Below are 23,698 nucleotides of genomic sequence, written 5' to 3'. Positions count from 1 at the left end.
ACATAGCCCCTACACAGTATTATGTTCCCCACACAGCCCCCTTACACATTATTATGTCCCCACATAGCCCCTTACACAGTATTATGTTCCCCACACATCCCCCTTACACATTATTATGTCCCCACATAGCCCCCTACACAGTATTATGTTCCCCACACAGCCCCCTAACATAGTATTATGTCCATACACAGCCCCCTTATACAGTATTATGTCCATACACAGCCCCCTTACACATTATTATCTCCCCACATAGCCCCTACACAGTATTATGTTCCCCACACAGCCCGCTTACACATTATTATTTCCCCACATAGCCCCCTACACAGTATTATGTTCCCCACACAGCCCCCTTACATAGTATTATGTCCATACACAGCCCCCTTATACAGTATTATGTCCATACACAGCCCCCTTACACATTATTATCTCCCCACATAGCCCCTACACAGTATTATGTTCCCCACACAGCCCCCTTACACATTATTATGTCCCCACATAGCCCCTTACACAGTATTATGTTCCCCATACAGCCCCCTTAACACATTATTATGTCCCCACATAGCCCCCTACACAGTATTATGTTCCCCACACAGCCCCCTTACATAGTATTTTGTCCATACACAGCCCCCTTACACAGTATTATATCCATACACAGCCCCCCTTACACAGTATTATGTTCCCCACACAGATCCCTTACACAGTATTATGTCCATACACATCCGCCTTACACAGCATTATGTTCCCCACACAGCCTCCTTACACGTTATTATTAGTGATGAGCGAATATACTCGTTACTCGAGATTTCTCGAACACGCTCGGGGGTCCTCTGAGTATTTTTTACTGCTCAGAGTTTTAGTTTTCATCGCCGCAGCTGAATGATTTACATCTGTTAGCCAGCATAAGTACATGTGGGGGTTGCCTGGTTGCTAGGGAATCCCCACATGTAATCAAGCTGGCTAACAGATGTAAATCATTCAGCTGCGGCAAGAAAAACTAAAATTCAGAGCACTAAAAAATACTTGGAGGACCCCCGAGCGTGCTCGGGTAATCTCGAGTAACGAGTATATTCGCTCATCACTAGTTATTATGTCCCCACACAGCCCACCTACACAGTATTGTGTCCCCACATAGCCCCCTTATACAGTATTATGTCCCCACACAGCCCCCTTACACAGTATTATGTCCCCACACAGCCCCCTTATACAGTATTATGTCCCCACACAGCCCCGTTACACAGTATTATGTCCCCACACAGCCCCCTTATACAGTATTATGTCCCCACACAGCCCCCTTACACAGTATTATGTCCCCACACAGCCCCCTTATACAGTATTATGTCCCCACACAGCCCCCTTACACAGTATTATGTCCCCACACAGTCTCCTTATACATTTTTATGTCCCCACAGTCTCCTTACACAGTATTATGTCCCCACACAGCCCTCTTATACAGTATTATGTCCCCACACAGCCCCCTTATACAGTATTATGTCCCCACACAGCCCCCTTACACAGTATTATGTTCCCACACAGCCCCCTTACACAGTATTATGTCCCCACACAGCCCACCTACACAGTATTATGTCCCCACATAGCCCCCTTATACAGTATTATGTCCCCACACAGCCCCCTTACACAGTATTATGTCCCCACACAGCCCCCTTATACAGTATTATGTCCCCACACAGCCCCCTTATACAGTATTATGTCCCCACACAGCCCCCTTACACAGTATTATGTCCCCACACAGCCCCCTTATACAGTATTATGTCCCCACACAGCCCCCTTATACAGTATTATGTCCCCACACAGCCCCCTTACACAGTATTATGTCCCCACACAGTCTCCTTATACAGTATTATGTCCCCACAGTCTCCTTACACAGTATTATGTCCCCACACAGCCCTCTTATACAGTATTATGTCCCCACACAGCCCCCTTATACAGTATTATGTCCCCACACAGCCCCCTTACACAGTATTATGTCCACACACAGCCCCCTTATACAGTATTATGTCCCCACACAGCCCCCTTACACAGTATTATGTCCCCACACAGCCCCCTTATACAGTATTATGTCCCCACACAGCCCCCTTATACAGTATTATGTCCCCACACAGCCCCCTTACACAGTATTATGTCCCCACACAGCCCCCTTATACAGTATTATGTCCCCACACAGCCCCCTTATACAGTATTATGTCCCCACACAGCCCCCTTACACAGTATTATGTCCCCACACAGTCTCCTTATACAGTATTATGTCCCCACAGTCTCCTTACACAGTATTATGTCCCCACACAGCCCTCTTATACAGTATTATGTCCCCACACAGCCCCCTTATACAGTATTATGTCCCCACACAGCCCCCTTACACAGTATTATGTCCACACACAGCCCCCTTATACAGTATTATGTCCCCACACAGCCCCCTTATACAGTATTATGTCCCCACACAGCCCCCTTAAACAGTATTATGTCCCCACACAGCCCCCTTATACAGTATTATGTCCCCACACAGCCCCCTTAAACAGTATTATGTCCCCACACAGCCCCCTTACACAGTATTATGTCCCCACACAGCCCCCTTACACAGTATTATGTCCCCACACAGCCCCCTTACACAGTATTATGTCCATACACAGCCCCCTTACACAGTATTATGTCCCCACCCAGCCCCCTTACACAGTATTATGTTCCCACACAGCCCCCTTACGTAGTATTATGTCCATACACAGCCCCCTTACACAGTATTATGTGCATACACAGCCCCCTTACACAGTATTATGTGCATACACAGCCCCCTTACACAGTATTATGTCCCCACACAGCCCCCTTACACAGTATTATGTCCCCACATAGCCCCTTACATAGTATTATGTCCCCACACAGCCCCCTTACATAGTATTATGTCCATACACAGCCCCCTTACACAGTATTATGTCCCCACACAGCCTCCTTATACAGTATTATGTGAACATTTTTACCTCCATCGAATTATGCAAAAAAACTATAAATATAACTAGTGACCTCATCCCGTTCTCAGTCTGTGCAGGGTATGGAGGCACTGCTGGCATGGTGTAGTGACATAATCGCGCACATTTCACTATCGGACGCACAGGTTTAATGATGGAACAGGGATCCCTGAGGATGGAGATATACATCAAAGTGAGACGCCGGACAGAGGACAGCCACTGTGTATAGCCCGTTAGCTATCCCCGTCCATGGGTCGCACCAGAGCAGCCAAAGCACCACCTGCCTTGGGCCGCCCATTGCCCAGGTCTGCTCTATTGTGTATGGGAGCTTTTAGTGTGAAAGCTGCTTATCTTGGCTCAAGCAGTACAGCTAAACTGAGCTCACACATCATGGAAGGCAAGTCTGATGTACATTTATAGAAGGATCTGAGGCACAAACAAAACTGAAATTCAGATTTCTGAGACAGATGTGCAGCGCATGCGCCGGCGGACCATCGCAGGTTTTACCCCAGATGTCATTCTATGATGCTATTCAGCAGATTTTCAAGGTGGATTTCTGCAGGAAGAATGGACATGTGCTGCCTGTGTTTCACCACTAGATGTCAGCACACGTACAGACCTGAAGCCATACACAATAAGTCTGACAATAAATCATGGTCTGAGGATTATCCCATTAATAACCATGGCAAACTATGGTTAAGGTGCTATTCTTAAAAAAGGCTTACTACTTTGGAAAATATCTTTATTTTAAAGGGTCAATTGACAGTAAGATCACACAGTGACCTCCTGCTGGGTCCTTCAGATCTAATTTGGGGAGAAAGCTGGCAGTAAATAATCCTCTACAGCGCCACCACAGGAGAGCAGAAGCATTGCATAGTTCCACATTGATAGCCAGTGAAAAAGTGGGTCCTTTGGGAGGGAAAGAAACACTCTTTGTAGCCTTCTAATTGTCCTGATCCAAAACCCCTCAAATGAAAAGATTTCTATACAATATACCCTCTTAAAGGGGATATGTCTCTATCTAATATATATATATATTTTAATTTGGTGTAAATGCCGCTGTTCTCCTGAATCCGGAGTTGTTTTTCTTTTGTTCCTGCGCCTCTCCATTCCTGAGATAAAGCCCCCTGTTCACGGGATATAAATGCAGTCTTTTTAGCAACTGGATATAGTCCTCAAGACCACGCCCACTGAGAAGAGGAGAAGACCACGCCCACTGAGAAGAGTAGTAGACCACGCCCACTGAGAAGAGTTGAGGGCCACGCCCACTTAGATATGAGCACTTGATTTATATACAGGAAAGAGGGGGCCGTATCTCAGGAACAGAGAGGCGCAGGAACAGAAGAAAAACAACGCCACGATCAGGAGAACAGCGGCATGTATGGTGGGTAAAAAATGTACATATTTATGGCAAGTGACAGATCCCCTTTAAGAGGTTAAAATATTTTTAAAGTGCTCAGATTTGTATAAAAAAAATAAAATTAGTTTTACACACCCCAGGCCATTCTTCTCTACTGTTCATCTGACACTTACTTTGTCCTCATTCCATCTTGAGATGCTAGAAATTGGTAGAAATGTCCATCTAATGATTGGCTAAGAGGACATTTCTGCCGTTGTCGAGACAGTACCAAGGAGTAGAGACCAGTGGAGATCTGAACGGGGAGCTATGGGGAATCAGAGACAGGGAGTAATTGCAGTGTGATGTACAAAATGTAAGGAATTTTTAATTTAGAGCATTAAAGGTGATTGATAATAGTAAAGGGAATGTAGATGGGGTCAGGGCTGGGCTGGCGTTACTCTGCGTACCAGAGGAATGAATGGACTGGTCATATGACAGGGAAGTGAATATATAACTGGCACACAATCTGCACTGACAGGTACTCCTGAGCTGGTTAATGACTGATCGGCTCCTGGATACTGGAGCTGCTCACTCACCTCTGTCCTTGTCACATCATCATTAACCCGCAGAGACATTTATATATACACTACTGTTTACCTGTATCTAATAGTAGCGGCAGGAAGAAGGAACATAGCCTTCCCTCATCAGGAAATGAGCATGGCCTAGCATTTACATAAGAGTTTTGCCAATGATCGTTCTTGAAAAATAAAGCTAGTAATCTTGCAATTTTCACACTATAGACCGGGGCTTTTTTTTTAGACTCAGACTTCATGTCCTTTCAGGAAGAGTTTTCAGCAGGCTCGTTATCATCAGAGGCAGGATTACAATGATTGATAACACCTCTATATACAGTAGGTAACACAGGATCCACCATCCACAATAGGTGATGTCACAGCTCACCTCCTCCTCCTGTACAATGACTGATGACACCTCTATATACAGTAGATAACACAGGATCCACCATTCACAATAGGTGATGTCACAGCTCACCTCCTCCTCCTGTACAATGACTGATGACACCTCTATATACAGTAGATAACACAGGATCCACCATTCACAATAGGTGATGTCACAGCTCACCTCCTCCTCCTCCTGTACAATGACTGATAACACCTCTATATACAGTAGATAACACAGGATCCACCATTCACAATAGGTGATGTCACAGCTCACCTCCTCCTGTACAATGACTGATAACACCTCTATATACAGTAGATAACACAGGATCCACCATTCACAATAGGTGGTGTCACAGCTCACCTCCTCCTCCTCCTCTACAATGACTGATAACACCTCTATATACAGTAGATAACACAGGATCCACCATTCACAATAGGTGATGTCACAGCTCACCTCCTCCTCCTGTACAATGACTGATAACACCTCTATATACAGAAGATAACACAGGATCCACCATTCACAATAGGTGATATCACAGCTCACCTCCTCCTGTACAATAACTGATGACACCTCTATATACAGTAGATAACACAGGATCCACCATTCACAATAGGTGATGACACAGCTCACCTCCTCCTCCTCCTGTACAATGACTGATAACACCACTATATACAGTAGATAACACAGGATCCACCATTCACAATAGGTGATGACACAGCTCACCTCCTCCTCCTGTACAATGACTGATAACACCTCTATATACAGAAGATAACACAGGATCCACCATTCACAATAGGTGACGTCACAGCTCACCTCCTCCTCCTGTACAATGACTGATAAGATAACACCTCTATATACAGTAGATAACACAGAATCCACCATTCACAATAGGTGATGTCACAGCTCACCTCCTCCTCCTGTACAATAACTGATAACACCTCTATATAGAGTAGATAACACAGGATCCACCATTCACAATAGGTGATGTCACAGCTCACCTCCTCCTCCTGTACAATGACTGATAACCCCTCTATATACAGTGGATAACACAGGATCCACCATTCACAATAGGTGATGTCACAGCTCACCTCCTCCTCCTGTACAATGACTGATAACCCCTCTATATACAGTAGATAACACAGGATCCACCGTTCACAATAGGTGATGTCACAGCTCACCTCCTCCTCCTGTACAATGACTGATAACCCCTCTATATACAGTAGATAACACAGGATCCACCATTCACAATAGGTGATGTCACAGCTCACCTCCTCCTGTACAATGACTGATAACCCCTCTATATACAGTAGATAACACAGGATCCACCATTCACAATAGGTGATGTCACAGCTCACCTCCTCCTTTACAATGACTGATAACACCTCTATATACAGTAGATAACACAGGATCCACCATTCACAATAGGTGATGTCACAGCTCACCTCCTCCTCCTGTACAATGACTGAGATGTTTCCACTGCAGCAAAAAAAAAAAACACAGACACTGGAGCAGCAGCAGAAGCCGGTGCTGGACCCCAACCGATCCACTGTTATTCACTTTAATAGGCTGCACCCAGGAACAGCAACTACACAGTTCTGACCCTATACCGTCTTTATAGCAGAAGCTGATTAGTAGGGGTACCCGATGTCGGACCCCCAGTGATCTGATATTAATGACCTACCCTAAGGATCGCAGTCCTGGGCTACTCCTATGATGGACCCCATAAGCAAAGTTAAAGATAGTTTGTGTGTGAATGGTAAGGGGTGAGGAGGTCTCCCTGTCAGGACCCCTAAGGGGGGCTCAGCACATCCATCAATTTCAATGGGGAGTGTCTAATGCTTTTCTTCCTTTTTATAGAGCTTTTATTTCTTCTGTCGAAGTCAAGGGGGTTGCAGTTGGGTTTAATTTCCTCCACGAGGCAGAAACCACAAAATTGGCGCTTTCGTGCGCATAAAAACTACACAAACTTTTGCAAAACTTTTATCTTTTGATATCGCCCCCTAGTGTTCCATATTGGCATTGCATAATAATCAATACTGGATAATGCAGAAATGTTTTGGCTGTAAAGGTAGTAGTTAAATTCTTCTTGTATGTGACTTTCCCTGTCTGGTATGTAGCCCTTTGAAATATGAACTTACAGTGTAAAAAATGGGGAAAAAAAACTGTTCGGACGAAACAAAAAATGTGGACATAACTGTAAAGTGCTGCAGAATATGTTGGCGCTATAGAAATAAAAATATTATTATTAATATGGTAATTAAATGAAAAAAATATCAATTATGCCATTTTATTTATTATTTTCTTCCTTTGCCATTTGGAATAAATATTCTGACATTTCATTAGTTTCAACAGTTTCGTAGATGACAATACAAAATAAGTATTTTTTTATTATGTTTTAGATTTTATTTATATGTAGGGTAAAGCAGGGCGCTATGTGCTTTTATATTTTTTTTAAATATTTTTTTTTTTTTTTTTTTTTTGTTGGTCTCCCTAGGAGGCCTGCTTGTATAACACTATAACACTATGATATTGAGGTGTATTGTAAAATTAGGATTCTCAGATTGGGCTTCATAGGTGTCAGAAAGGGACCCCTTCCCCATTTCCAACCTCTTAAATGCTGCTGTCATAATTTAGCACAGCATATAAGAGGTTAAACAGGGGTAGTTTGGGTGCTGGCTGTATAAGTGAGCCCCCCTTCCACAGGTACCCTCAGCCCCAGCACTTTCCTGAGTTCGCCGGGGGCTGCCATCGGCCATGGGTGGGTGCTAATATGCCTCTTTACCTTGGCCAGGTTATTTAGATACAGGACTATAGGATGAAATCTTGGGTAAAAGATAATTTAGCAATGGCTTTAATATCCTATTTATAGCCCGGCCATTCATTATTTAGGGCAAATATTTTTTTATTTTTTTTTTTTTACCCTGGCCCATTATCTAGAACCTCTAGCCAGAGCTCAGTGTCCCTAGGGCACATGGAAAAAAAATAAAATACAGTATTGTAATAAAAAAAAAAAGTTGTAAAAGAAGAGATGCAGAAATAATAAATGAAGGTAATTAAAGACACAGGTATAAAAAGGACATTTAAAAAAAATTATAAATAGTCATAATATGTAAGGGTTGTATAATATTTCATCCTATTATTTCATAAATTGGTGTTTCAAATCTTAGTAGAAACCAAAAAGTCAAACAAGTCTATAAATGAGATCTGCACAGCATTCCAGTTATTAATTCTATGATGTAGTCTGGGGAATGGAACAAAAGAAGATTTATTCGTAGCGCCCTCTGGCGAGCCTACATGGAATTGCACCAGGATGACTGAGTTGTCCATTCTCTCCAGCGCCATCTAGCGTTGTCCATTGAGACGTGCAAGCTCCCTCCCCTACAGGACAGAGAAAAGCAGAACGACCCACACACAGAAGAGGCAGCTTGGATGAGTCCTCCCTGCAGCTGAGAGCTGGGATCAGGACTCTGGGGGTCGGGATCGTGGGTTTTCTCCAGTGTTGCATGCTGTGGGGGGCAGCAGGGGATCCCATGCGATGTGAGTAAGCTATGCATTTTGGAAATGCCCAGGCTGAAGCCCTAAGAAGAAAAGATGGCGCCTCCCCCCCTGTGTTCGGACTGCAGCTCTGCCCCCTCTTCTTCCTTCTTGCTGCTGGGCTCTTGCTGGGGCTCGGATCGGGGGCTGCAGCTGGATGGTGCCAACCATGCCCGGGTAACTGCACTTGTGCCAACGACTCCTGCCTGGTGAACTGCTCTGGTGCAGGACTGCTGGTCCTGGAGACTGTCCCTGCCAATGTGACAGTGCTGTGAGTATGCCCAACTATACTCTCCTGTGCCCACAGTGGCATCACGTGACCTGCATGCCAGCTGCAAACTTTTAGAAACTTTTCTCAAACTTTTTCTAACTTTTTGTTGTTGTTTTGTTACCAGCTGCAAACTTTTAGAAACTTTTTCTAACTTTTTGTTATTTTGTTACCCGTGTTTTTTCCTGTTTGTGTATTCATTATTTATTATTATCACTCAATATTATAAAATATTGGTTTGTTTAATGACATAATAGTTAACCCTTTGTTCATGCGAATATGGCTTCACTGTAGATGAATTCTGCCCGTAGACTGGCATTAAGTTACGTAATACGTGCGCTCTGCCAGATGTTGGGAGTTGATGGCATCCTCTTCTATCCCACTGTCATTTCCAAGGACCATCATGACGGTGGGCATGACAGCTAATAATAAACTTTTATACATGGTGCCAATATAGGATGCAGCATATATGCCGCCGTTGGCATCTGATCTCTGTGGCACAGCTTTGGCGCGACATGACTTAGTCTCTATTGCACGATATTTATAATTGGTTCCTATGAGACATAACTTGATCGGTGTGACCAACTTCCAGGGGGCACTGCATGGCAGAATATGCAGGGCACTGATGAAATAAAAATGGCATGCAACTGGAAAAGTGGTCAGTAAGTCGAAGTCACCTGTAGGCTGTCACGGCATGCTGGGAGTTGTAGTTTCACAACAGCTGGAGCGAAGATGCTGTCCTTATACCTGTCCTTGTTCCAGGCATCATATGAGCATTCTTGGCGCCATCAGTTGTTCTCTTCTATTAGCTGTGTGCCAGTCTGCTGGGTATATCTAATGGCGCCAGTCTGGTTTTATTTTTCCATAGTTTGGATAACTTTCCGAAAATGTAGAAATATTCATTATAATGATTGATTCCCGGTCGCCCGGCTGTGTAATAGTTGCGTTTGACTTCCTGTTTATATACTGTAATTAACTAAATAGGAAGATCGGAATTCCATTAGACCCGCCATATGGACAGCATGTGTGCCAAGGTGCCCATCTCTATGCTCTGTTTTTACCTAAAAGGAGAATATTTTTTTTCTTCTATAGAATGGATATCCAGAATAAAACATATGTAGCTGCTTGTTCCCCCCCAAAAAAACAGCGCCACTCCTGTCTACAGGTTATGTGAGATATTGCAGCTAAGCCCTAGTCACTTTGATGGGAGCTGAATTGCAGTAACAGGCACAAGCTGTGGTCAGGTGTGGCACTGTTTCTAGAAGAAAGCAATTGCAATGTCTTTTCTGCAGAAACCTTCAGTTGTCGCTATCTGAATACTTCAGTGAAAAACCCAGGAAAGAAAATGTAAGAAGAGAAAGTTTTTAAAAAGATTTTCAAAAGTAAAAAATCAAATTACCCTCTTTTTAAAAAAAAAAAAAATAAAGGCTTAAAAAAACATATTTGGTATTGCTGCTCCGCAAAAGTCAATAAAAAAAAACCAAAAGAAAAAGAAACATAAAAATTTGCATTACCCACTTTTCCCCCTTTCAAGACATAAAAATGAAAAAAAATATTCGGTATTGCTGCATCTGCAAAAGTTCGATACATCAAAATCTATTATTTAAGCTACACAGTAAATGTTGTAAGGCAAAAACAAGAATTGAAGAGACAGAATTCACTAAAAAATGTAATAAGAAGCAATCAAACCATCGTATGTACCCATAATGGCGGCATTAAAAACATATATCAGCTCCCTACGAAAAAAACAAGCCCTCACATAACTACAAAAATAAAAAAGTTACCGTTCTCAGAAAATGGCCGCACAAGCTAATTTTTTTTTTTTACAAATTTCTGATTTTTTTCACTTCTTATATAAAAAAAAAACATAAGTTTGGTATCGCCGTAATCATAGAGTTCTACATGTAGTGAACACCCTATAGGCAAAGACCATGTATATGATGTTTTGATTTTACTTGGGGCCCTGATGCTTTTAAAAGTGGTTGTCTAAGTAGTGGACGATCCCTTTAAGGGCTGTCCCACACGTCCAGATAATTCCGGTACCGGAATAAATCGGTACCGGAGTTATCCGTGTCCGTGTGCCTGGGAACTCACGGAGGCCATACGTGCGGCACACGTGTGCCGCCCGTATGGCGAGTGGGTACCACACGGAGCGTGTGGTACCCACTCTGCATGGTGCTGAAGCTGCGATTCATATCTTCCCTGCAGCAGCGTTTGCTGCAGAGAAAATATGAAGAATAGTGTTAAAAATAAAGATTTAGGTGTCCGCCGCCCCCCCGCCCCCTGTGCGCCCCCCCCGCTGGTCAGAAAATACTTACCCGCCTCCCTCGCTGCTTCCTGCTCTGGCCGCGGCTTCTCCTGCATGCGGTCACGTGGGCCCGATCATTTACAGTCATGAATATGTGGCTCCACCTCCCATAGGGGCGGAGCCGACTATTCATGATTGTAAATGATCGGCCCCACGTGACCGCATACAGTAGGAGGTGCGGCCAGACCAGGAAGCAGCGAGGGAGCGGGTAAGTATCTTCTGACCAGCGGGGGGGCGCACAGGGGGTGGGGGGGCGGCGGACACCTAAATCTTTATTTTTAACACTATTCTTCATATTTTCTCTACAGCAAACGCTGCTGCAGGGAAGATATGAATACCGGCTTCAGCACCATGTGGGGGGGACAGCGCTTACTGTAGCGCTGTCTCCTGCACGCACACGGACCCCAGACGGAGAATGTCCGTGTGAGGTCCGTGTTTTACGCGGACCCATTGACTCTATTGGGTCCGTGTAAAACGTGCGCTCCCACGAACACTGACATGTCTCCGTGTTTGGCACACGGAGACACGGTCCGCAAAAAATCAATGACATCTGCACAGATGCATTGATTTTTATGGGTCTACGTGTGTCAGTGTCCGGTACGTGAGGAAACTGTCACCTCACGTACCGGAATCACTGACGTGTGAAACCGGCCTGAGTGTGTCATGTGACTTCCTTTGTGTGTTTTGATTGGTTCAGAGATGTCACATAATGGCAGGGCTAGTAGTAGTAGTAGCTAGCTATTTTTCTTCTATCTGATTAGAATTAATATATGTATAGGTGTGGATAGATACAATACATTTTAATGGCTAACCTAATTTTCTTAATGGCAAATAAATTAAATTTTCCCAAAAGAAAATCCATCAAAAATTCAAAAATGACCCAAGCAACGAATCCCTAGGCCTCATTTATCAACATTTGCTTTGTTGCCCATAGCAACCAATCACAGCGCAGCTTTCATGCTCCCGAAGCAGTTTAAGAAATGAAAGATGAGCTCTGATTGGTTGCTATGGCCAAGATGGCCAATATATCCTTCTAATAAATGAGGCCTTTCCTGTTCAATTATTTTCCTCACAGAATTAGAGTTTTATATGATAAAACTGAATCATAGCGTAAATACAACTTTGTAATATAGATTGCGTTTCTCTTCCTTGCCATTGTCGACATCTCTGCTTGCTGTCAGTGAATTACAGCATTTTTGTTTACAAAAGGGATTAAAAAAAAAAACCCTCTAGAAAAATTATACATTTTCACTGTGAGGTTTTGGTACACAGTTTCGGGGCCGGAAATCTTTTTTTTTTTGTCCTGATAGCGTGACGGCCTTAGGCCTGGTTCAGAGAACCATATTCCACCGTCTGTGTACGGACCCCGGTGCCCAAAGTGCTCGCAGGTCTGCTGACCCCAACTAACAGCCTGGGGCCTCATTCAGACGTCTGATTTTTGCGTACGACTACTATCCATTCACATGTCCAATTTTTTTCCTCAGACCAAGTTGTCCGTGGAAAATTTCGGTGACATATCTGATCCGAGCTTCGGATGAAAATCAGTGATAAAAATCCATGAGTCTGTGGAAAAATTGGACCGCACTCAGATTTGTTATATTTTTTCAACGCAGATTCAGCAAAAAACCTGGAGCTAGGTTCCCACAATGAGGATCTGGCTAGTTTTTGATTTCCCAACCATTAAGTAAAATAGGTTACCTGCATTTTTTTCGAAATTCTGCAACTTAAAAAACTCATCAAATACTCATCATGGGAACCTAGCTGAAGGGTGAGTGAGAATCCTGAAGTCGCATGCACACTTTTTTATTTTTTTTTTGACTTGCAGATTTGGTGCAGATATAGGGTATGTGCACACGTTGTGGATTTCCTGCGGATCCACAGCATTTTTTGCGGTGCAGAAACGCTGAAGATCCGCAAGTCATGTACAGTACAATGTAAATCAATGTGAAAAAAAAAAACGCTGTGCAGATGGTGTGGAAAATTCCGTGCGGAAACGCTGCGGATTAAAAGAAGTACTTCTTTTTTGCCGATCTGCAGCGTTTTTGTACCCATTCCATTATAGAAATCCGCAGGGGTAAAAAACACAGTAAATCCGAAATAAATCCGCAGCAAAAACGCACAAAAAATGCAACAAATCCGCACCTGCGTTTTCTGCCAAGAGATGCAGAATCCGCACCAGAAATTCCTTAGCCTAATCAGCAACGTGTGCACATAGCCTTAGGGTATGTTTCCACGGTACGTAAACGCTGCTTGTTTGACGCTGCAGCGTCAAACAAGCAGCGTCCAGATGTTCCAGCATAGTGGAGGGGATTTTATGAAATCCCGTCTCCACTATGCGTGGAAACCCGCACGCGGCGGCCCTGCGACTACGGACATGCTGCGCGTCTTTTCAGAACGCAGCATGTCCGTACACCTTGCGGGGACGCAGCGTCCCCGCAAGGCATATCACAGGGCCCTATGGCGAGGGGGGGCGATGATCCCGGATGTGTACTGTACACATCCGGCACCATCGCGTCCCAGAAAGGGGGCGGGGCTTAGCTCCGAGCGGCTTCGCCACTGCGGCGATCCCGCCGGCAAACCGTACCGTGGAGACGTACCCTAAATCTGGAGCTTGTCAGTGTTTTTGTTGCAGATTTCACAAGTGGAGAAAAATAAGCATCAAAAACGTGTCAAATATACTTAAAAAAGGCGCAGATTCAACGCTACGTGTTTCTAGTGCCAAGAGATGCAGAAATTCCTGCACCAAATACTTAAAATACAGTTGTAGCAAAATGAGTAAGGCTATGTTCACACGTTGCATTATTGCAGCTTTTTTTATGCAAAGCTTAAGCTGCTTACAAAAAGGAGGTTTTGCTTAGTTTTTGTAGCATTTTTGCTGCGTTTTTATTGCTGTGTTTTTGTCAGGGTACATTTGTCTCTTGTGCATGCTGATAACGTTTAGTGCATAAAAAAAAAAATCTGATTCAGCTTCATCAGGTTTTGGCACCAGAAATGCAGCAAAACTCAGTTTTTTGCCCCGTGAGTGAAAAATACTGAAAGAAGTGACAATAGAGTCAGGAAAAAAGAAACAAGGTGTGTGCATGAGATTTCTGAAATCTCTGAGGCTATGTGCCCACGTAGGAAAAGAGGTGCAGAATTTTCTGCACAAAATCCCCATCTCCTGGCAGAATCCGCAGCCGCAGATTTGCCGCGGTTTTTATGCAGATTTTGTGTGGTTTTTATGCGGAATTGATGCAGATTTTGTGCGGATTTTCTGCGGTTTTTGCCACTGCGGATTTTTATCATGGAGGGGTGCAGAAACGCTGCAGATCCGCACAAAAGAAGTGACACTTCTTTGAAATCCGCAGCGATTCTGCACTGATTTTTCCGCACCATCTGCACAGCTATTTTTTTATCCCATTGAATAACATTGTACTGTACATCACAGTGCGGATCTGCAGCATTATCCGCAGCAAATCCGCATCGTGTGCACATAGCCATAGGCTTTGCTGGTACTGGAAAATGCAGCTGAAAATTTGCCTAAAAAATGCTGCAAAAAACGCAATGTGTGAACATAGCCTAAGATTTCTCAAAAGCTTCAGTGCCGATTTCTCATGTAGCATACTGATGACATTTTTTAAATCTGCATCAAGCCAATCTTTTCTGCAGTTTTTCTCTGCAAATTATAGGACGAAATCCGTGACAAATCTGCAGGTTAGGCTACTTTCACACTAGCGTTAACTGCAATACGTCGCAAATGCGTCGTTTTTGCGAAACGCCGCATCCAGCAAAAGTTTTTGCTGGATACGTTGTTTCGTCATAGAGTAACATTAGCGACGCATTTGCGACGCATTTGCGACGCATTTCCAAACGGTGAATGCGTTTGGCGGCGTTTGGGCGTATGGTAGCGGTCCGTCGGGAGAAAAAAACGTTACATGTAACGTTTTTTGCTCCCGACGGTCCGCTTTTTCCGACCGCGCATGCGCAGTCGGAACTCCGCCCCCACCTCCCCGCACTTCCCCGCACATCACAATGGGGCAGCGGATGCGTGGGAAATATGCATCCGCTGCCCCCGTTGTGCGGCGGAGACCACACTAGCGTCGGGAACGTCGGCCCGACGCGCAGCGACGGGTTGTTCCCGACGCTAGTGTGAAAGTAGCCTAACTAGTGCACTTTTTGCTGCAGATTCGTTACTGATTTTGTTTTTCCCGTTTTTAACAATTTTGTTTTTTTCCGAAAAGAAGAAGAAAAAAAAAAAAGAAAGAAAACCCACAAATGTACAAAACGTTTCATCCACTTGAGTTTTCGCCATGGTAACTTTGGGGTGGAATGTGAACTATGTGTAAATGTGCAATGGAGGAAAGAGCTGCAGATCTCACAGCTGGGAGCTGTAAACCAGTACCAGGAGAGAGCAGAGCCGCCACGCTGGGTGTCCACATAGGACCGGACGGCAGCATGTGGAGATCTTATGTAACGTCTTGCCTGCGGGCATAGGAAAGCCTCCCGACGGCTCCGCAGACATGTGACAACCATCGTCTCTTGTGCAGAAAGGTTGACCCTTTTGCTTTAATGGAGGCAGACATCTTTAAAAAAAAAATTCTGATTATAGTCGATTATTCGATTCAGATCATTTGGGAAAAAAAGAATTGGCATATACAGGAATATTCCTTTAATTTGTGCTTAATCCCACTTCTGATTAGTAGGCCACCAATTAGTTGACTGCCGACATACCCGCTGAACCAGGGTCTTGCAAATTTCTCTGAAAAACTCAAATATTAACCTATTTTAATTCCAGCAATTCTCTGCTGACCTTCTGGCAGCCTTTTTGGTCGTTGTTTATGCATGTGGGCAACATGTGACCACTGCAGCTAATCACTGACCACTGCAGCTAATCACTGACTGCTGCATTCACGTGTTCTACTATGGGCATGATGGCTCCCATTACTAAGCAGTGATGCCAGCAGCTTGATTGGCTGCAACAGTCATGTATCAAGAAGTACTCACCTGTGACAGATACACCTATCACACTATGTTAAGGGGTTAAAGAATTTGTGATATTGAACCATCCAATCAACCAGTGGGTATGATTAAGCAAATTGGGGATCAAAATCTTATGAGATGAGGGCATTTAGGACATATGGGATCAGGATTCTAAGGCATCCTATAGGTTCTGTATTGACTCCTTTATAGGGGTGATTCAAGAAAAAAAGCTTGAGATCTGCCAGTATGAAAGGAATAGAAGGGGTTTGATCTGTGTATAGGACCGTTTCATTTTGGAGGTCTGTGGTGGTTGCAGATCGTGATATTCTCGCTTGCATATATGAGCTATCAGGTGCTCATGTTCATCGAATACAGTCATGGATGAAAGTGTTAGCACTCTTGAAATTATTCCAGAAAATGAAGTATTTCTCCCACAAAATTATTGCAGTTACACATGTTTATTTTTTTTCTTTTGTGTGTATTGGAACAACACAAAAAAGATCAAAATAAAAGTAAAATTGGACATAATTTCACACAAAAACCCCAAAATGGGCAGAATTGTTGTCACCTTTCCAAAATTATGGGTAAGTGGCTTTGTTTCAAGCACGTAATGCTCGTTCAAACTCGCCTGTGGCAAGTAACAGATGTGGGCAATATGAAAATCGCACCTGAAACCAGATAAAAAGGGGAGAAGTTGACTCAATCTTTGCAATGTGTGTCTGTGTCTGCCACACTAAGCATGGAGAACTGAAAGAGGAGAAAAGAACTGTCTGAGGACTTGAGAACCAAAGTTGTTGAAAAATATCAACCATTTCAAGGTTACAAAACCATCTTAAGAGTTCTTAATGTTCCTTTCTCTACGGTACATAATATAGTCAAGACGTTTATAACCCATGACACTGTGGCTAATTTCTGTGGATGGCACAGAAAAATTGATGAAAGATTGCAATACAGGATTGTCTGGATGATGGATAAGCAGCCCCAATCAAGTTAAAATAAATGCAAGCTGTCCTGTAGGCTCATGGCGCATCAGTGTCAGCGCGAACTATTCGTCGATATTTGAATAAAATGAAACACTATCGCAGGAGTCCCAGGAGAACCCCACTGATCACACAGAGACATAAAATAGCTAGACTGAAGTTTGCCAAAATGTACGTAAGTCAAAATCCTTCTGGGAAAGCGTCTCTTGGACAGAAGAGACCAAGATAGAGCTTTTTGGTAAAACACATCATTCTACTGTTTACCAAAAATGGAATGAGGCCTTCATAGAAATGAACACTGTACCTACAGTCAAATATGGTGGAGGATAAAAGATATTTCAGGGTTGTTTTGTTGCCTTTGGCACTGGGGACCTTGACTGTGTGCAAGGTATCATGAAATCTGAAGATTAACAAAGGATTTTGGGTTGCATTGTAGTGTCGAATGTCAGAAAGTTGGGTCTGCATCCTGGGTCATGGGTCCTCCAGCCGGACAATTACTCCAAACATACTTCAAGAAGCACAGAGAAATGGATGGACACAAAGCGCTGGAGAGTTCTGAAGTGACAGCAATGAGTTAGGATCTAAATCCCATTCATCACCTGTGGAGAGATCTTAAAATTACTGTTGGGAGAAGGCGCCTTCAAATATGGGAGACGTGGAGGAGTTTGCAAAAGAAGAGTGGTCCAAAACTCCAGGTGAGAGGTGTAAGAAGCTTGTTGATGGTTATAGGAAGCGATTGATTGCAGTTATTTATTCCAAAGGGTGCAAACAAATATTAAGGTGAGTGTGCCAACAATTTTGTTCAGACCATTTTTGGATTTTTGTGTGATATGATGTCCGATTTGCCTTTTTTTCTTATTTTTTGTGTGTGTTCCAATACACACAAAGGAAATCAACCTGTGTATAACAAAACATGCAATTGCAATAATTTTCTGGGCCAAATATTTCAATTTCTGGAACAATTTCAAGAGTACCCACTCTTTTGAGCATGACTGTATATGAGGGTATGGCTCAATATAGGGCTCACCCATAAACACTGCACTAATGCTGACCCTACAGAAATGTCATTTTGTATAATATCTATCGGGCGTGGGGTGGTATATTTGATATTCATGTGGGTAAAATGAACGATATCCAGATGGAGAAAAAAATGTGAAAAACATCTCCGTAATCTTGGATGGAAAGCGGTTTCGCATGTATTTTGGCCACTTGATCTGGAGAGCGTAGAGGTGTTGGGACTATAAATTCGGAGATATTTTGGAAAGCGCTTATGATAAAAACGTGCCAGCTACAAGGAATAACACGCTTCAATATGTTCTGAATGCGCTGTGAACTTATGTAACAGAATCTGAAGTTTATGTAAAAGAGATGCACACTATGGAGTATTGTGTTACAATCACCTTTGGAAACAAATATGTTGTTTTGCTGCAGGATATTGGGGTACAGGTAGATGACCTTTTGCCGAGAGATCCGACTGTATTATATCCCATGGGAATACATCAAGTTGCACAATTGGCATCTGCGAAGTAATGTCTGTGAAAGTCTATATCGGGGGTCTCTGCAGCCATTGTACCAAATTTGAGGAAGGGAAAACGTGTTCAACTTGAATTGAATCACAATCTTTAAAGTTGCCTACTTTATACAATCACTTTTTGTTAGAAACGGCCCTTAAAAAGAAACTGATTGCATTGTCTCATGCATGATGACTTTTATTTGAAGTAGAACCTGGCAGCAAGCATTTCATTTTCCTACAACACCCCCGCAGGAGAAATGAAGTATTACAAGGTGTCAAGTCCTCCACAGACAAAGATGCTGTTTGCAGTTAATCATTGCTCCAACTAATTGGCTGAAACTCCAAATTAGGGTGTACCTGGAGAAGGACATCAGTCGCTTTTGTTAAAAAAAAAAAAAAAACAACATTTTTTTATTGCTGGGGTAGACGACTTTGTGCCCAGACTTATGACTTAACTTCATCCGGCTATAATGCATTGAATTGCAGTGCAAAGTAGCATCAGTTTGTGCAGACGTCAATTTAAATGTGACCTGTTTTTAGTTAATATTTTAATATATGGGGGAGCACAACTTGAATTGTGTAAAAGTAGTATCTAAGACTTAAAGGTTTTCCACTTTGAACAATTTCTGAAAGTCTCTTGAAGGTAAGCTGATCAGATGGTTTCAAACGCGAACAGTCTTAATTGACATGGCACTTGGCAAAAAGTGTTCCATTTCTAAACAGCACCACTTCAGGAAATATAAAGTATTATAATTAGGCATATCCTCCACAGACAATTACGGTACCAATTAGTGATCAAACTAATTGGTTTAAGTACCAAATTAGGGACCTCCTGCACAGCTGCAGATTATGAATTATTGCAGCTTTTATTGTGAAAAACAACAACAAAGTAGCCTAATAAGGTACCGTAGTGGGGTTTGAGTGTGCCCCACTTAGTCCATACGTGGCACAAATAGCCATTTCAATTTCATAAAACTGAATTTAACCCCCTCTATACCCTAGTCCTTCACATAGATCACATGATATCCTCCCTTCCTATTAGACTTTGACAGCAGGCCCAGATTCCATTTAGTTTTGCAAGATTTAGATTACAGCATATGGAAACTTTTTAGACTTTTTTTCGCTTTAGAATTTATTTTATTTTTGCCCATTTGTATTTCAAAAGAAAGCAGCATCTTGTATCATACTGTGGATGAGGAGCCTCTGTTCATGGGAGGGGGGACAATGGATGTTTATGTCAATGAATTCTTATAGCATCCCAATTTCAACCTTTTAGTTGGAGTTGCTCTTTACATTTTCAAAATCTTCTCCTTTATGGACTGAGAAATACTCAGTTCTAGATTATTTGAGATTTTTTAATTCCCCTTCCATTTACTAAATAGAATTTCTCATCTCTTGCCCAGAATGTCAATTTAAAGTAGCGTCGATAGGAAAAGGGAGGACAGAACAGAGACAAGGGGAGGTATCAAATTCTGCCTGACTATCGTTTTTCATTATTTCTCTTGTCCACTAATTTCTGTCCATAGTCAGGAATTTTTGGCTCCAATGTCAAGACTGCTAATTACAATCCAATTAACCTCTGTCTTTTCACGGTGATGGTTCACACTACGAGATAGGCTTTTTTGAACTCTGTCTAGGATTATAATACACAACTCTTAGCCTCTTTGTGTTTAACCCAAACTATTATATTTAGAGTCTTGTAGGGCAAAAACAATAAAATGATCCATATTTAAAGGGGAAATCCAGCCTACAATCATTACCAATATGGCAGGAGATGACATCCCCGCTGTTTTGGAGATTGATGGGACCAAGGGATTTCTGTATTTCCGTCCAAAAGTGTTTTAAGTACCCTGGAAAAAATCATGGTTTCATCAATTTTGGTAAATGTAATGGGGTCTAAAAGTTTATTAGATTATTAGAAATTCTTACAATTTATAACCACGTTTTTTTCGATACATTAACTCTTCTTCAGGGTGAATTGTTCTAGTGAAGCCTCTGGAATCTGGAAACTATCACTAGAGCACATCCTGAAGAAGGGCTTGTGTGTCCGCAGAAATGTTGACATAATCTCTAATAAACCTTAAATTGCAAAGAAAAATGGAGTTCCTTCTCCACTTCAAATGTTTGTAACTTGATGATCCAAGACAGAAGGGTGAGGGACATGCACCTAAGATTGTGGGGAGTGATGCTATTGTCCACCTGGGAATCTGACCATAGGTCTGTTCCCATCTTGCCCTGTCAATCCATCATTTTATTTTCAATATCTACACGTACATATGGCGGAAGAAGTACTAAATATATCAATAAATGCTCCAACTTTTTGAAGGTTGACTTTATTCGAAACAGAAAATAACGCAAAAAATTAGTCCAGAGTGGAACATTTTTGGGCACATTGGTTCCATGGTATTAAAGGGCAACCAAATGCCAAAAAATTGTGCCATTTTTTTTTTTTAAGGAACCTCCCCAGTCAGACGTCTCCTGTAGCCCTTCATATTGGCTGGGTAGATTTGTCAATATTGTCTAGAAGCAGCCATTGCAAACTCCTGACTGACCAAGAGGCTGTCCAACATTTTGTGGGTGCGCCCACTCCCATTAACCTTTCCCTGTCCTTTAAAGATGACCTCTGGATTGATGGATTGTAGTCACACTCCTCCAGTAGTCATGGGTCGATGATTCTGAAAAGTAAGTGTGAATGGTGTAGATATAGATAAATGAAACTGTGAGCGTGGGATATTCTCAGAAAATTGAGATCATCAAGGGATACTTGGGGCTGGTTGCAAAAACTAACCATTTTGGACACGTCTTCATTGCACAGAATTTTGGCTTAGGGTTCCTGAAATGTTCTTGGATCAAGGTGTGGTCCGGGGAGCAGCAGAACAAGGCGTAGCTTCTTCATTTAACCGTTTAGATGTTATGACAGTATTACATTAGGGCGAGAAATGGATCCTCTAAATGTCTACCCTGAAAGTCTGGAATTTGGGGAAGAGGCCTGTGCTCCAATATTTTTGTGTCCCCTTGTATGCATTTTATAGTTTTTACTATTCATTAATTATACTTTTTAGACCAGATTATAGATAGATAGGGTTTAGGCACTCCCAAATTAAGAGGTTAGTATTCTGATCCGAAAATTGGAGCAGGAACGATACTATTTGTGTGGAGCAATTAATCGTTTTTAATGACTATAATGTATTATTGTTTTAATTCTCATCAATGATGGAAGGATTGGATTAGACCACCTTGTGCCGGTCTCTGTTTGGAACCATGTTGGTGACATTTTTCCACACCTACAGTAAACGTGTAAAAGAGTTGCAGGGATGACATTTTTCTGTGGCAAGTGTTCCTTATAATACCTTTCTGTAATTTTGAGGAACCATCGTTTGTTAAAAAAGTGACAAGACAAGTTGTCCCCAGGAAGCCAAAAATTTGTAGATGCCCACATTCTTGAAATTCTCAATGTTCAGCTGCTCGAGAAGTTAAATTGACACTTGGAGGAGTCGACTGTATGTTCTCCTTAGGTCTCCAGTAATTATCCTAAAGCTGATATTAATGGTATGTATTTATCTTTTGATACCTTGGGATAACATAAGTACCGATCTCACCAAAACGCCATCTCCATCATCCTTTTTCGATGATTTGCCCCAAACCTGTTCCACATTGTAACGGTGCCACTCTTCTGGAATAATTACATTGGGAAAGGATGACATTATGGATGATCGCCATGTTAAAGAAGCTTTTGTGCCACTTCTTCCGACCCATGGCTTGTCAAGAAGTGGATGGAACGTCACAGTCGCATCATTTTTGAGCTTCTTTCACCACTTTTTTTGTTTTCCTGTTGACTGATCCCTTCTTCTGCATCATTATCATATGTGTTTTGATAAGAATTACTGTATTTCTGCATATATTATTCCGGCCACCTTTTACAATTGATTGCCCGACACTGACTGGTACTGACGAGGATGGGAATGTGACTCATTGAGTTCGGCTCCAGGTTAATCCTCTGTGACGTGACCCCAGGATGGATGGGTTAATTGTATCTCCCGTAGATGTGGGACGATCGGTGGCAACTACTTGGATCTTCTCTTCCTTAGCTGAGAGCGGTCTGCACAGAGATGGTCCTGGATCAGTGTGTAGCTTGGCTGATGACCGCACATCTGCTGAAAGCTGGATGTCTGTAAAATGTGTTTTTCTTCTGATTTTGGCCCGTGTTGAAATATGGACCTTTCTACGGCCTCTCAATGTTAATAATTAGGTTATGGATAATAGGGAAAATCTGCATATTTTGTCTTTGATTCCTGTATGGCTTTATTTAAAGTGACAGCTCATTCTTGAAGGCTCTTATGGAAGCTTTACCTAACTTTGGGTGGGTGTAGATTCCTATTAAAAGCAAAATGTTTAGCTGCTTATGGAAAAGAATGTTTCAGTTCACTGACTGCAAGCAGACAAAACTAAAGAATTTAAACACAAAGCATATCGGGAATATTATATAATTATTTGTCTTTTTGTACTTAATATGGACGACCAATAACTTACAGAGGGTACCCACTCGGGCAGACTCGTGTCCATGTAAGCATCTGCCTTATACCAGGAATAGCTCACAAGACCTGCCTTATATTAGAAACAGCCCTCAAGACCTGCTGTATATCGAGAACACCCCACAAAACCTGCAGTATACTTAAACCACGCGACAAGACCTGCCGTATAACGTGAGGCCCACAAGACCTGCTGTATACTGAGAACACCCCATAAGACCTGCCGTATACCGGGAACACCCCATAAGACCTGCCGTATACCGGGAACACCCCACAAGACCTGCCATATACCGGGAACACACCACAACACCTGCCGTATACCGGGAACACCCC

General features: G+C 42.6%; 1 protein-coding gene across 1 annotated transcript in view; it reads left to right on the top strand.

The window, feature by feature from the left end:
- The first annotated feature begins 8,655 nt into the window (after positions 1 to 8,655).
- PKD1 (polycystin 1, transient receptor potential channel interacting) overlaps positions 8,656 to 23,698 on the top strand; it is a 104,552-nt gene continuing 89,509 nt past the window's right edge. Inside the window, exon 1 of the mRNA XM_077274462.1 lies at positions 8,656 to 9,079. Within this exon, the coding sequence (XP_077130577.1) occupies positions 8,823 to 9,079 (257 nt within the window). The 5' untranslated portion in view covers positions 8,656 to 8,822. The remainder of the gene's footprint in view (positions 9,080 to 23,698) is intronic.

Source organism: Ranitomeya variabilis, chromosome 7 (assembly GCF_051348905.1).
Source record: "Ranitomeya variabilis isolate aRanVar5 chromosome 7, aRanVar5.hap1, whole genome shotgun sequence".
NCBI lineage: Eukaryota > Metazoa > Chordata > Amphibia > Anura > Dendrobatidae > Ranitomeya > Ranitomeya variabilis.
This window is presented reverse-complemented; position numbering and strand designations above follow the sequence as displayed.